Raw genomic sequence first — 16,245 nt, forward strand, 5'->3', positions numbered from 1 at the left:
CCAGGTCAGCGCGGTCTCCAAAGCGACTGGTAACGGAATAAATTGGGCATGATTAGGACAAACAAAACTGTCTGTAATAGACAGGTGTGTGTATTATAGAAGTACAGATCAGCTAGATAATAACAAAGTTTTGTATCTTTAGAACCAAGAGAACTGTCCGTAAGAGATAGGCGTCCGTAATGGCCGGGTCCCGGTCAGGTTGTCCAAAACACTAATGGCTGTAACGTAACACAAACATGAAAAAATATATTTAACAATTATTCCTCGATTCCAAGTGGGCTCTGAGTCAATAGCCCATAAGGCCGAAGGCCGAATGGGCTATTGACTCAGAGGCCATGAGAGCGAGCGGAATAATTGTTTTAGTAAAAATCCAACTAGTTGGTCAAAAATATCGAGACAAAACAACTCTAGCCAATTAAAGCTAGACGTCAATCCTCTTTTGTCGCCAAAAAGCCAGCGCTTTTCGCTACTAGTGGGCTATAACATATAGCCTAGTGATAGCTCAACCAATCAGAACGCAGCATTGATAATAGACCACTAGTTGGATTTTACTAAATACAGATATATTCCTTGTCTCCTAACCCTAAATCACTACACCTAGTGCTCTTAATTTAAAAGGAAATCTAGAGGTGACAAAAATGACGATCAGACTGTCATTCCTTTACTGACTGAAAACCTTGACAGGCTGCTGGTAAATTTAACACTTTGCTTATTATCCATACAATTGTTCATATTAAATCGCGAAGAACTCTTATAAAAAGGACACAAAACGCCATCATATATTGATATTCCCCGCACCGTCCCGCAATATTGAAGCACCAAGAAGTCTTGCTTTTCTGTTATTGAATCTCTGATTCAGAGAGTCCATTTGCCTTTCCTTGCCTTGTATCTTATTTGTTCTGAAAGATGTATAAACAAATTAGCCAAAAAAAAAATAGACAAAAGAACTTATAAGTATTTGAAAATAACACAATTCGAAATACAGAGGAGAATATGAACTTTCTGATTGGACTAGGAATGCGAGTTGGCGTTCTCTGGGACGCCAGACACTAGGGATCTTGATTTTACAGTAAGTTGTTGTTAACTAAGTATTTAGTTGTCGATAACAGAAAGTTATGGTATGAAAACAAAGCCAGTCGGTGAAGCAGGCTGTCGATTACAAACTTGAGGAAAAGATAATAATCAATGGCAAAACTATTTTTCTATTGAAAAGTTCTCGGTAACAAACATTGCAGTTTTACTGTTAACAATTATTTTGTAAGACAGTCGTCAACAACTATTGGCAGCGTTCCTTGCTCTTCAAAATTAGGGGAAAAAAATCTCAAAGTATTTGACAAGTTTATCCCCTGGGTTAGGCATGGGGAGCCTTTATTGAGCACTATTCCATCTTATTCCATAATGGCAGAAATAAACTATTCTTTTGCCCCTATTTTAATTAGCCCCTGTTCCCTCAATCTTATCTGCAGAAATCAAAAGAATCTTTCACTCAAAACCCGACTTCGCGGGCCAATCAGCACGGAGAAAACTATAACATTTTCACGTCATTTTGGACTATGAATCTGATTTTACCTTGTAGTGAACATCTGGAAGGTTCCTGAGTTTTTCTGCTGCCTAAATAACAAGAAAGAACATCGCTTAGTGAAGGGAATATTGTTTTGAAATATAAAAACAAACAAACAAAATAAGGCTAAGTGCCTACACTGTAACGGATAGCTCTTTTGCCAGCACGTAAACCATACCGGATAAGGTTTTTGTGCACACAAAGGAACAGTGATTTCGGTGAGGTTTCTGTAACTGAGTGAAGCTGGGTCGTGCCCATCTTGAAAGTGGATCGTAAACGATCCATGTCAATCTTAGAAGGACTTTTATGAAGTCATCAGTTCATACGGTGCTTAGATCTCCCCGCTAATTTGCACTAACAAGTTGATTTTTGACAGGGGGTGGGGGGGGGGGGGGCTTTTTCTATCTTGTTCTTTTTGGATATACCAACCAATCCTATAACGTCATAAAACTTTACTTCTGTGACGTCACACTTCTCTATCATGGACAATGCAAAAATGGTGAACCAGCCCTATTAACATACCTATACTTCCTGGGCATGGAGACGAAAAGTATGCCCGTTGACGGATGGATGTTAAAGTCTCGATTTGACTGGTAAATACACTGTAAATGTCATAATCCGACTCACTCCCCACATTCAACTTATTACTCACTTGTTCTGCTGTCAGGTCTCTTTGTGCCTGAGCTAACATCTCATAACCAACCATAAATTTCTTTACCTACAACAACAAAGGATTCGTTTTATTAGGTACAAAAAACATCTCTCTTGCCGTTAAGGTAACCTTGTAGGAGACTTCATGTTCCATTGTTTCTCTACCTCGTGTAATGACACAAAGTCTGTGAATAGCTTACTTGTTAATTATACTAAAATTGTAAATAAGAAAAACAATTTAAACCTGTCTGTTATTTTTAGGTCGTGTGGATTGTTTGAAACAATAAAAAGTTGCAAACAACACCAGCAACGTTGTTGGTTTTTTTTTTTTTTAGGGGGTTAGAGTAAACTTAAAGAAGGATACACTCGCACGAAAACACCGACGACGAGTTGCTTTCTGAAATGTAAGCAGAGATCGGGTGCCTTAGGCCTAGGCCAAACGTCGAACTTTTCATACAACGAACCAAACTCTAACTTGGGTCGACCTAAATTAACTTTTTGGGTCAGGCGTCAAAGCTAGGACGCATCGAATCAATCAACCGAATCAGACCTAAAAGCAATTTTCTCCCGAACGAGGCAAAATTTACATTATCAAATAAATTTTTCGACCCCGTGGTATCTTAATTAAATTCCCTGGTAATCAACAACAATAGCAACTAGCTTACCGTGGCAGAACGAAGTAAAGGGGGATAGTAATGGGCGTGTAGCTGCCAGTGACTGCCAGACAAAAAGATAAGTAATATTTTCAAATCGCTTAGTTGAAACACATAGCAAATAACCTGAGTAGGATCGCCTTAAAGCCACGCATCCGACTCACATATTTACCGTGAAAAAGTGGCCATGCAGTATGCGGTGGTTTCAGTATCAGTAGCTGTATTGAATGGCGACCGCGGCAAAATTTCATTCCATTGTCAGTCGTCGTAGTTTTTTTCCTTAACGTAAACAAGTATTTCCAAGAGATACCCCAAAAACACATTTGTGGCAGTTCCCGGCCCCTAGGGATCCAACGTTTTGCTCTTTCTCTTGCAAAATACTGTGTGACAAAGATTGGTTTCAGAATCTGACTATTTAGTATGTCCCAAATTGAGCTCAACAGCTTTACCCCCACCCGCGAATCAATATTGTTTGTACTTGAAGAAAGACTTGATAGCTTTAAACACAATATTGGTTTGGGGGAGGGAGTGGGGTTTACAGGGGGAGGGAATAGATATATCTACTACGCAAATAAGGGGCCACGTGTGTGAACACTTTTGTCCCATATTGTTCACTCAGTCAAAATGGCCGCCTGTAGCGCTTGTTCTCGACGATCTTACGCTACGGTTTTTCAGCAAGCAGAGACCTATTTTCCCTGGTATTCCTCTGCTAAGAGGCAACGCTACGGCAAAACTGGCAACAAAAACGTCAACTTGTTTTTCAACAGTGCAGCAGAACGAGTTAAAAAGCGATGTTGCACGTTTTACAACCCACGTTCAAACCTGCCTTGTACTGAACTAATCAGGTTGTTGCAAGTTGAGTGAATACAGACTTCTGATTGGATAAAATTACGCGGGAGTCACGCCATACACGGAAGTTACATGACTTGATGCAAAACAAGTTTGCCTTGGGTAAAACGCTCCACATGAAAAGATTTGCTGCAAATTTATTCTTGGGTAGTTAAGCGCGCAACATAGTGACAGTGACTTGTTACAAATAGTTACGGTGAGTCCCAGTTCAAACGACAACGAGTCCTAAATTAAAACTGCTCGAGTCTTTGTCTAACCAGATAGTTAATATGAAGACAGACTTCAAAACTCTGTATTACAGTTTACTGAAATAAAAATTTACTCCTCCTATTGTAAAACAGAAAAAAGACTAAAAAAGATGTGCGTCGTTAAACAACAGCCACAAGAACAGACACAGAGATCACACCAAACAGGATTTTCTACAAAGACAACTTCAGATCGATCGATCTTTGCGTCCTAGGGGACGCATGCCATGAACAATTTTACGTCCTAGAGGATTCTTATGCATCAGGGACGCAGGACGCAGAGGTAAAAAAATCACCGTAGCTATTCAACAAGTTGCCCGTTTTTGTTGCTCATTTTACCGTACCTTGTCAAGGTTAACTCTCGAGAAACCATTATTTAAGTTTATTAACCATTATTTAAGTTTATTAATGGTTTCTCGAGAGTTAAGCTTGACAATTATTTATCTTTCTCTCCTGCTAGCACTAGATCAAGAAATAGTAGGAAGATTTGGAAACCCTCTTTCTGGCATAGATATATAGATAAATGGAACTCGTTACCAGATTCTCTAATATGTGCCGATTCATTGTCAAAATTTAAAATGGGCTTAAGAGAACACTTTTTAAACTAGTAAGAAAGAACATAAAATTGTTGCGATTGCATACTTAATTTGATAATTAGATAATTTTTAATAACCCCATCATTAATAGATATATTTTAGTGATATCTTTTACATTTCTCCTTACATTATAATAGTTTTTTATCTGACTTATATTTCCTTAATAGCTTTGTAGATATTTTTAGGGGGTCATCTTACATGAGGATTCAGTTCCTCCCTGATGGCAGCCTTTTTGTATTGATTATTACAAATAAAGTTGTTATAAAAATAAAAAATAAAAATAAAAAAACTTTACGGAAAAATAGGCGACTGTGAACAGTCTAATAAAATTCATTTACCTGCAGTCTGTGTCCTGTTTGCCTGTCGGTGCTCCTGATAAAAGCAATGAAAAATGCAGTATGAAGTGTAATTGTTAAAAACATAAAGAGAGAATCACAGCGGGGATAGCCTGCACAGTAGGTGCTTGAAGAAAAAAGGGGCGCGCGAGGGAGACACGCAAGGAGCTTCCTCTCCCCTCGCGCGTCTTCGTCGCGCACCCCGTTCTTTCTCGCATGTAACTTCCAAGCGCCTGCCACGTAGGCTACAGCGGGGGAGAATCTTGTTGGTTTACATATTGTTGTTTAAAAAAGCATGTTGGACAAGAGGTTGAAACAAAGAGCAGAATTCTTCGTGTTCGTGCACTGAAAAGGAAAAAAAACCTGGCACCAGCATCAAAGAGCTGAAAGCGTTATCTACATGACAGTATTTATTCATACTGTTTGTGGATGTTCAATATAAAAACACTTAAATAGTCTCATTGCTAGACGTCTTGTGACCTCGAAGTAGCAAAGACAATTTTAATTGTAATTAAGAATCCAAAGAAACACATCTTAGAGCGAGGGAGAGAACCAAAAGCAATCTCAACCCACATATGGCGTCGAAGCCAGGATTTGAACCCGAGGTACATTGGTCAGGTGGGAGGCAAGTTCCCTCACCACTGCGCTACCTTTGCTCCCGCGCGCTGTAGAGGAAAATGCTAAGTAAAAACATGTCTTGTTACTTACCATGCCAGCCCATGGAATAAGGAAACGACACCTCGAATAAGTTGTCATACTTAATAAGCAGTCTCTTCATAATATCAGCAAGGCCTGGAATTACATTTAAAAAAAAAACGTAGAAATTGGAAAAAGAGCGGCAATCAAATAATAAAGGGTGAACTAGAAACTCGTTAATATAAAGACCACTGCTGGGCCATGAAATGTTTGTCGTATTAATGGAGTGGCGTTACATCATGATAAAGTCCAGCCACCCTAAAAGGGACTGTGTCACGGATGTCTACTGATTCACGGTTAACCCTTTAAGCCCCAATATCCACATACAAATTCTCCAAACTGATCTCCATACATTTCCTTACAAAATGTGTTGAGAGAATTTAATAAAAGATCAAGGCATTTTCTCTTTGGTGATCATTTTATTACTTCTCATAACCTAATCTCTTGACAATGTATGGATATCGTTAAAGGGTTAATTTTTCCAATTACGCTTTCTTATGCGCTATAGAACTTAAAGTAAGTGAAAAAATTGCTTATAAGTTACCGTATTTATTCGAATAAGCGCCCACTCTCAAGGTCCAAAAATTTAATAAGCGCCCAGGGCCCAGTTGCTCGAAGCATGGTTAGCGTTAACCAGCGTTTAATACCTTGACAACGTATTGGTTTTGATACTGCTTAACCAATGGTTAAAGCTAACCATGCTTTGAGCAACTCAGCCCAGGGCGGTTAATCGAATAAATACGGCACCCACAGCTTATTGTCCAACAAATTTTCGTCCCACGTATTATATCGTATGTTACAAACAACAAAAATGAGCTTTGAAAAACCGTTAGGCTAACAAGTTTTCAAAAACCCACAGTTGCAAGTTTGTCCATCCGCGCCTTCTTTAGTATTTGTTGTGTCATTTATTCCTGCTTTGAGCGGTTATTTGTATGTTTTATTTAATTCGGTGGCAGTTCATACTGTTAGAATTTTGATAAATCTGGTGACACAGCTCCTTTAAATGACTACACAAAATACAAACCACAGGGGTTTTTTTCCAAGTAAAGGTCCCGATACATCTACTTTTCAGGAAGAGAATTTATTGCATGCAATTACTTAGTTACATGTGTGGTCCCATGCTGTATACTCGTCGCTTACAAGAGGTTAAAACAGTGAAAACCTATAAAAAATAACGACTAAAGAATCCAAAAGGTGCACGTTGCTAGTTGTAACAGGATGCCTGTATTTAATGACGAGGTCGTAGTATATGGAAATGACTTAAAATCGTCATAACGGAGTGGTCGTGTCAACGGGGAGTCGTAATCACGGGGTGCCGTGGTAGTATTAACGGGGTCGACTAACGGCGTGGGCGTATTAACAGGGGTGGGGTAGTATTAATAGAGTTGTCATATTGGGGGGGGGGGGGGGGGGGAAGTGTTCCACTTAGTGCAGCCACTCTCAACCGATCATGCCTTACTTCTTTGTTCCTCTGAAGTGAGATCTGATAATCGTTGTACGTGTCTTCTTGGAAGAAGGAGGACTTCATAAGGCCATGTTGCCCTGGAAGAGAGCGATTACGCGATAAAGTAAAAAGAAAAAGCAAATAGCCTCGTTCCCAGGGTTCTCTCCTACAGGAGAGAGAACCTGGGAACGAGGTTGAAAAACAAACAGAAAAAGAGAAGCTATTTCAGGGATGTAGTCATTTATGACGACTTTTGCGTATTGTATGGGAATAACATTGATATCAAAGGTTTGATGTAAACTGTCGATGCAAGCACAAGTATGAGTACGGGAGTCTGGTGTCAAGGAAAAATAAACTTAGATACAAGCACAAAGCTAAGCACAAGAAAAGAAAAACCTGGATCGTTGAACTTATGTGTATGCTTTCATTTAGTTCGTTTCCACGATGGAATAAGGAATCTTATGCACGCGCTTTGCTATATTGTGCTTTAGTCCACCTAACGAGCTTCAAACTGAGTTCTAGATTACAGTGCTTTTTGTTTGACCTTGAAATAGTAACACATAAACAAAACTGAAGCAACAAGTACACCAGTGTAAGAATTTCACTGGCTTAGCAAACGGACTCAAATGCGCAGGGTTCTTGGTTGGTTTAGCGTACATGCAACTAATTCCCAGCTTACAAAAAGACTGCCGAAATTTTTAGATAACTAGGGGGAACAGAAACTGGGTTGACGATCAACGACAAACAGCGAAACGGTAGCAAAATGGCGAGTCCATGTTTTGGTTGGTTGGTTTTTTTTTTTGGCTGATAAAACAAATGACTAGCACTAACAGAAACCTTTTCCAAGGTTAAACGAATATCCCTGGCTTTCTTGACATTCTGCAAAAAACTTCAATACTGTCACCAGAGGCTACATGTACAGGAACTTACCAGTAAGGCACGACTACAATCCAGTCATCATTTTCCACGACAATTCGAACCTATAAGAGATTTGAATTAAAGAAAATGTAATGTAATGCTACTGGCGACGTACTGTTAGCCTGCGGTTAGCCCAGCAATGGCTCCACGTAATCTTATCCAAGAACGAAGAAACACCGTTGCAAAAAAACTACCTTATTTTATTGTTCAGTTCAACACAAAGAGGGTTTAGCTTCAAATGCAATTGCCTGAAAGAACAGCCGACATTTCGCGGTGCCACCAAAGGTTTTCCCGCGAAATGACGTTAAAGAACCGACTACACAGATCTGGGTAGTGCTTCTTGTTCGATGAAGCAAATTTTCAATCAATCAGATCTTGGTAGTGAAACATCATCAGTATGGAGCAGGGTCTCCCCGGTATGGAATTTCTGCCCTCGTTTCTCAGACGTCTTTTCCCGGGGAAACCAGTGGTGGCGTCGTGAAATGTCGGCTGTTTTCTCAGGTTACAACTGCAACTAGTGCAACCTTCTGTGGCTTGTGTTTAGCCTTATTTGTTGATCTGATTCTGCGAGAGGGCATCCTAGCCAGGAGTCATTAAGATCAGATGATCATTGAAAAACAGCTAACTTTCCTCATACTAACCTTCAGTTCTGCTTCCAGTTTTGCATATTCAACTAGCATCGGCACTCCATGTTTCTGTAGATATTCCCTCTGGGTACGATCCTACCACACAAGTAAAAAGATGAAAAAAAATGCAAAATGAATTGCATGTTAGATTTCCCACCTTAATGTACGAAGCCTGCAAGCAAGCTCTCCATTTTGGGAAGTCACGAGAAGTCATGAGAGAGCAGAAGGCAAAAGGAGACAAATCTAAGAAGAGGAAAGTCCCTGCAGATTGTAATTGCTTGTTCTGACTTCAAGAAGACGATACCGTAAAATATCATGCTGTATACTCACCTCTACTGCCGGTTCATTAGGTAAATAGGAACTTGCCCAAATCTAAAAACAATTGGAAATCAAAAGTTGGCAATTAGAAGTCATGAAAATATACAATGTACATCATGTACTAATACTTATCCTTTTACAGAATATTTTTTTGTCCAACATGTGATATTTCACTATCTTTAAATAGGGGTATAAAATCCTGGCGCAATCTCGAAATTTTGGAAGCATTTTGAATGGTTTTGAAGCCTTGTTCTCAGACGATTTTTGCATTTCGGAGTCTCTAATTCTTTTTGCTGACGTGTCTCGGAGTCTCAGATTTGTCGTTTCCTCTTTCCGTTTGGCCTTCAGGAGTCGATTATTTTTCAGAGTTCATGGGCACAGTCTCAGTTTCAAATTTTGAAACCAAGGTCTCGCAGTCTCGTAAAGTCTCTAATTTACCTTTTTATACCCGTTTAAATGAGCAGCCCAGTAAAAATGAGTAGGCTGGTGGCCAGTACTTCAATTGCTGATTCCAATGAAATATTTGCTGCCTTAACACTTAGGTTGAGTACATGTAATATCAAATTTATATTAAAACCACATAAATTTGACCTTTGCCACCTGCTACTATATTTATCCTGCCCACTAATCTCATTGAAAAAACATTTTGTTTGGGCTGATGAGTATTGTAGCAATGAAAAAGTATCAATTATCATTAAATCAATAAATTATACAGTATAGTGACACTAACACTAGCAGTGTGACTTACCTGACAATGTGGATGAGGATTCGAACATCCCATGGCAGCACCTTTATTTTCAAATATCTACCAATAGATGAAGTGTTAATCTGTGAAATTCTCACTATCAATCAAGGTCAAGTTTAAGTTTCAAGTTTATAATTTTCAACAATAAAATGAAAAAAATTTCACAAACTGCTTGACCCACAAACAGCAGGGCTAATCAGATAGACCAAATCAGGTAGGTTTCATTTTTACAAAATTGAAAATTTATTGCTGTTTATTTAACATGATTGGGCAATCATTCAAAGAGAGATGAGAGATTAAAAACTACCTGAACCCAGCGATATGTTTTGCTTAGCTCCTGGAACTGTCTGATCCATTCTCGTATCACCTCCAAAATTTCTTCAATAGACATCAGAGGAAGAGTGACATCAGACCAGGGATGAAAGCACATCACTCTGCTGAGTATAAATAATAATGAATAATTTCAACCTTGAAATGTATGGATAGTACATACACATACATACATGTCCTTCCTAAAGGACTCACCATTCTTAACAGTGGCCCTGGTTCCTCAAGGGCACATCTGAGAGGAATGGTGACATACTGCTGACAACAAAGATGTCATCTACCCTGATCGTAGCAGGGCATTTCTTTCTGGCATGGTTTTTAGCATGTGCTGGGTATGAAATTGTTCATGCATATCACAAAAACATAAAAAAACAACAGCTACAAGAAATACCAGAGACACATACAATTTCATACACTGCCAGAAAGAAGTGCTCTGCAAGCAGGCTAGGGCAGATTTCATTCACAAAATCATGGGTTCTTTAACCCATTCGCTCCTGGAGATTTTCCCAAAAAACGCGTTTTGAAGCTAGTCGAGTGGTTTTCTGGTCACTGTCATGCTATAAAGAGCTAAAACTTACCACAAACCAGTTTACAGGTCGCACACGTCGCGGCCTTCTTATCCAGATGCAAAATATCAGCTTGCGAAGTTTGGGCATGCACAGAAAGCAAAATTTCGTGATAGTTTTTGGGTTTAAAAGTGACACAGCAGTCTTGACTTTTACTTTTCGCTTTCTCTCCTCCCCTCTTTTTTCGCTTTTCTTGCCTCATTTTTTTTTCTCTTGCTGGGCATTTTGTAGGCTTCGTTTTGGTGGGAAGAGTTTTTAGGAAAGCTTTTGGGATCTTTGGATTAGGTGAAAGGAAAGGTAGGTGAACAATGGAACAAGATTTTCATTGAGACTTTCAGGTCAATGTCACATGGTTTTTTGCTTCTTTCTCCGGTGTCCTTGACTGAATTGTGCTCATTCTGGTATGGTTTGAAAGATCTCTTCACTCTGCACAAGTTAGTGGACAAAGTTGTCCTTGACCGTTAAAACTGATGACGTCACAAAGGGTAGAAAGGACGTGGATCCGCTTGGGCGGTTACAGGCGGTTCAGGGGCGAATGGGTTAACAAAATTTATGTTGCTGCTTCTTTCTCATTTACGTTGTACACTGTAGCTCAAAATGACATTTAGGTGAAAATTGTTTCACCTAGGTTGATTCTCAATTTCCTTTGTCTCCTAGCCCTTACTATTGCTGACCATGAATAACTGGGGACTTTAGGAACATTAGTCTACAAACTTAGTCAAATTACCAAAGTTAAGTTACACTTAGTGGGAAATAATTGTAGACTAGGCTGATTGGGTATATAGGCTGGCCACATCCCTGCTTAAGAGATGTGTAATCAGTGAAGGCTGTTAACATAATATAGCTTATAATAATTCTTAGTAATAATAATAATAATAATAACAATGATAATAATAATGATAATAATTTAATAATAATAATAATAATAATAATATAAATTTGATTCAAATGTAATCTTACCAAGTTCCTTGAGCTGGCTCACACTTGAGTAATGGATGAGTAGATGCACCTGACAATAAACAAGGGTTAATGCCTACAAACAATTTTGGTTTCTTTATCAACTTATCCTGGTTTTGATCAAGACTTTGAGGGCAGACTTGTTAACTAAAACAGAAATAACATACCTGGCGATGGGGCCTCCTCTTGAAGTAAGGCAGGAAAGTCATTCTCAAATACATAAGTGCTTTCATAGTCTGGGTTCTCCTTCAATAAATTAAAAAGCAATAAATATTTTAGTTGAAAACATTTAAAATGAGATTGCATACAATTACAAATTTGTACTTCCAAAACAGTTAAGTTGGTGCACCATGTACAGTCCTGAGTGACATTTATCAGTCATGGATACTTTGCAAACCTCTTTGAAATTTTGTCAGTGCTAGCAGGTTGTGAAGAATAAGCCAGGGAATAGAATAATATTTACATGTTAGGAAGTACCCCCATGATTAATCACAGACTGTGAATATGTGTCTTCCAAGCCCTCACAAAACTCAGTTTTAAGATCACCAACCAAGTTAAGCTTTGATGGGCAGGACTAGGAACTGAATAGATGACAAGCTGCAAATATCCTTTCATTAAAACCCCCACTTCTTTCTTCTTTTCTACTTTGTTTCATTGCCCTGTTTAATCTTTAAATGTGGATTGCAAGTTTGCCTGCAAGCTCAGTTGGGCTAATGGCCAAAGTACAAAGTTGAAATTAGTTTTTGAGCCATTGGCAAAGAAAGCACACAAGTTATTGTGGGTTGTCTTGGTGTAACATCATTCCAAAGGTAAGACTTCAGGAAAAAAAAAAAAAAAAAACAAGGTTTATATGGTAAAGAGCCAAACTGAGGAACACTTTCATAGCACATTGCTGACAGACATCTACCAAATGAGATGGACCCATGGGGGGATTAAGGGGTTGGCTGAGTAGACCACAGCCACCCCTCTGTCTGTGAAATTTTTGTATCGTTTTTTAATAATTCTCAGTAAAATATATGGTAATTATGTAGCTGGCAAGTGTCTGAGCTGCCCGTTTCTGAATTTCCTGGATCCACCCCTGGGACCACGTTTGTCGTTTGATGACATTATTGCAAACACTACGGAGAATATACATGTTATTACTATGGCATTTCTGTCATTAAGGCACTGCCATCTCTCTTACAAATGTCCCTAGTGGGTTGGAGTGAGGAGAGACAGCTGCATTTGCAGGCTTGTTCCTAGTCTGCAAAACAGCAGTTTTTAGTGTCATCACGCAATGTTTCTCCCCACAAACGGCTGCTGAAAATCGAACCACATTCCTTTCCCGGAGTTAACCAGTAAGAATTCAGCTCCCATTTTCTCATAGTCCTATTCAAAATTTATGAGATAAGCAGCAGCAGCAAGCAAGTTGAGCAAATGTGATGCATGACATGGATGTGCTTACAACGTTTCCATGTATAGTTTTGGGAAATCGCTCATCGATAATTGAGAGTGTTGGCATCCTAGCGCCCTGCAGGTCACATATTGTCAAGTTTCTCATACATGATTGGTTTCTTCGTCAGATCACAAACACAGAGGGAAAGGAATGTTTTTCAGTTCTCAGCAGACGTTTGTGGGGAGGATTGTTGCATGACGACACTAAAAACGGCTGTGTAGCAGACTAGCTTGTTCCCAGCAGAGAGAAATGCTTTTGTTGTTCACCAAGGGATCTGGCCACAGTGAAGTCACGTGCAAACCAGCAAGATTCAAAAATCTGAGTTATATTTATGCAATATGCAGCTATCACATTTGACATCCGTCCCCCCCCCCCCCCCCCCCCCCCACTCCGGACCAATGGACTAAGAAAGTATGACCATATTTCGGATGGGTTGCGATCATTGAAATGGCTTCCTATTAGAGAGAAACTCATTCTAAATGACGCTACTATGATGCACAAATGTATTAACAAGCTTGTTCCAGACTATCTTGCTGATATGTTTAAATCACGTTCTCAAGTCCATAATAGACAAACTCGATCATCTGGTGCTTTGGATATACCTTTATGTCGCCTGTCAACAGGGCAGCGCTCCTTTGCTTTCAGAGGAGCCAAACTCTGGAACTCCTTGAATGATAACATTAAGTCCTTAAAATGCCCCAGGAATTTTAGACGTCATCTTGCAAATGTTTTATTAAGTTGATATATTATTATTATTATATTATATTTTATTATATTATTGATATATATTTTGTAATTATAATATTATTGTATTTACATTCTCAATTAATTTATATATTTGTATTTTTTTTTTTTTTTTTTATTCTATTGAGCTGAAAAGCCCACTTAGGGAGCATCAATAAAGTGTATGTAAAGTGTATGTATAATGGATAAGCCATAAAAATTGAGTATTTTGTCTGGGGTATCCAGAGCTTTAATTTTCATGAAATTCTTCAGGTGTAGACCCATTTTCTTCAGGGGTAAACCATATTCAGGAGTGAATGCAATTTTATTTCATCCAAAAGGTATGTACCTCAACCAGCGGGGGGGGGGGGGGGGGGGGGGGGTACTAAATGTAATAGCACATGCCCAGTGGGCTTTCTGAGAAAAATCACCAAGAACACGTTACTCTTTAACACAAGGTGAAAGTAAGTCCCATTCTACACATGTATATTGTATTAGCTAAATAGTATTAATCCGTAGACTTGCCTTTCCACTTGCGCGCACTGTTCTCGGACATAAGGGGTTTTTTGCGTCCCAGCGCGGAATTTCATCTTCCTGCGGTCTTTCAACCTGTCCTTTCCAAGGTCTTTTCATTCGATGAGGAGAAACAAGAATCCAGTCACCGCGTAGCGGATTGTACCTTGTGTGTTGATACTCGGTAGGGTCAAATATTTTTTTCTCATTTTGAGAATTCAACATTTGAGAGTTGCTTTCGTCCGCCATCTTTGTTTTCAGTTCGATGGCCTCGTTTCGATGTTTCTACGATGCTCCTATAATATCTTTGAGTAGCAGTGCGGACAGCCAATAACAACAATGCCACTTTTCCAGTCAGCTCTCGTGAGATATTTCTTCGCATTCGAAGACTGTACCCTTAAAGAAGTTTCCGCTAATTTTGTGAATAAAATGTACCGTAATGTGGTAGTCTCGACCAAGTCTCGTGACCGTTGAACACACGTGCACACGGAACCTCGTGATAATTCGCCAAAGGTCACGCAAGCGCGAGGGATAGGCCCCGATAGGCCTTTGTACATTATGCTTTTGTTTCCCCACTAAAATGCTCCACTTTAATGCTCCATATATTCCCACTAAAATACTCGGTCACCCTCAATAAAGTCACTAAATTGCTCCGATGATGCTCATCATACAGAGGCATTTTTAATAAATTGTAACGTTTTAACAGGGTGCTATCGCTACCGAAATGGTATTGACGTAGTACCACAACAACTTAATCAAGTTTATGACATTTTAAACAGCAAAAATAAATCCTCTAAATCACCACTTAATCTGTTCATCATCTTTTATAAGATAACTAAGATACTGCACGCGTTCTGATTGGTTAAAAACCTATGGTTTATTGTGCCGATAAACTCATAGAAAACTCCGTTTTACTTAAAGTTATTTTATACAATGGACCACTCTTTCTATGGGTTTACCGGCGTGATAACCCACTTGGGAACACGAGAAAAGCTTGTCAATCACGCGCCTTCGGCTCGTGATTTACAAGCTTTTCTTGTGTTCTCCCAACATCCCGCGTGGGTTATCACGCCGGTAAACCCATAGAAAGTGTGGTCTATTGCTTAGATACTGGACTTTTCCCCAGTCTCCCCACTTTGAATTATGAGTTTGTCTTCGTTTTCTCTAAAAGATACTCCGGAAAAAAAATTACTCGTATTTTTTATATCTCTGAAAAAAAGTATTTTTTTCCACGAAAAATGCCACTAAAATGCTCTCCTTACGTAGCTAAGAACATACAACAGGTGGAAATGATTCAAGGCTGGGCAGCTCGCTGGGTACTCGGGCAATACGACAGATTGGACAATAGGGCCATTTATTATACGAGGTAAAATAAGACGCGTCTTACATAGGACGCGTAAATAAGACGCGAACTTTCCGTATAAATGGCACTTTTCGTCTAAAATAAGACGCGGCTTAGCTAAGACGTGTCTTATTTTAGAACAGCCCTTAACACCTGTTCCTAGATAAGAGGCGTCTTAGCTAAGACGAGAAAAACTTCGTATAAAAGACCTTCGCGTCTTACATAAGACGCGAACGCATAGTGCGCATGCGTTAATTTTTGGCGCGCCACGTTGGTTGCCGTTGCTACGGGCAACATTCACATGAAAACGAGTCAAGAACAGAAATAAGACGCGAACCATTTATACCAGCTGTTCTCGTCTTAGATAAGACATGCTCGTATAAATGGTACAGTTCGCGTCTTATTTAAGACGCGTCTTATTTTTCCTCGTATAAATGGCCCTATGTCACTGACATGTCATCTTCTCTTAAATGGAGATCTCTAGAGCTCAGGCGATCTGACGCACGTCTCTGTATGCTGTACAAACAGAGTAATGGGTTAGCCACTTACGAATACGACAAGTTTCAGCGCAGAATTCGGACACCATGCTCTCGTCTCTCAGTCATCGATTTTAACAACTACGTTGTACATGTGATTATTATAAGAACTCTTACCCCTGCATGGTGGAACAATCTTCCACCAGAAATTATAGCATCTACTTCGCTATTACGTACATTTAGGCAATCCCTGTGTAATCTTACATATT

The 16,245-nt window shown here is 39.3% G+C and overlaps 1 protein-coding gene across 1 annotated transcript; it reads right to left on the reverse strand.

Annotated features, from left to right (window-relative positions):
- Positions 1–52: 52 nt before the first annotated feature.
- LOC140937502 (galactose-1-phosphate uridylyltransferase-like) lies at positions 53–14,551 on the reverse strand. Its single transcript, XM_073387061.1, has 15 exons — positions 14,171–14,551; positions 11,655–11,733; positions 11,491–11,539; positions 9,945–10,074; positions 9,641–9,697; positions 8,905–8,946; positions 8,590–8,670; positions 7,961–8,010; positions 7,046–7,128; positions 5,599–5,682; positions 4,894–4,927; positions 2,878–2,929; positions 2,214–2,279; positions 1,570–1,611; positions 53–899 (listed from the first exon to the last, which is right to left on the reverse strand). Exons 1-15 carry the CDS (start codon positions 14,405–14,407, stop codon positions 891–893), a joined length of 1,095 nt encoding a protein of 364 aa, XP_073243162.1. The 5' UTR covers positions 14,408–14,551; the 3' UTR covers positions 53–890.
- Between the last annotated feature and the right edge of the window lie 1,694 nt (positions 14,552–16,245).

This window comes from Porites lutea, chromosome 5, assembly GCF_958299795.1.
Source record: "Porites lutea chromosome 5, jaPorLute2.1, whole genome shotgun sequence".
NCBI classification, from domain to species: Eukaryota; Metazoa; Cnidaria; class Anthozoa; order Scleractinia; family Poritidae; genus Porites; species Porites lutea.

Bases quoted from the DNA above. Each gene is read 5' to 3' on its own strand.
- LOC140937502 (XM_073387061.1), bottom strand. From the start codon at position 14,407: ATGGCGGACGAAAGCAACTCTCAAATGTTGAATTCTCAAAATGAGAAA. The intron at 8,947-9,640 runs GTAAGTCACACT...AATTGTTTTTAG, and splicing joins ATCCTCATCCACATTGTCAG to ATTTGGGCAAGTTCCTATTT. The intron at 1,612-2,213 runs GTGAGTAATAAG...CTTGTTATTTAG, and splicing joins GAGACCTGACAGCAGAACAA to GCAGCAGAAAAACTCAGGAA.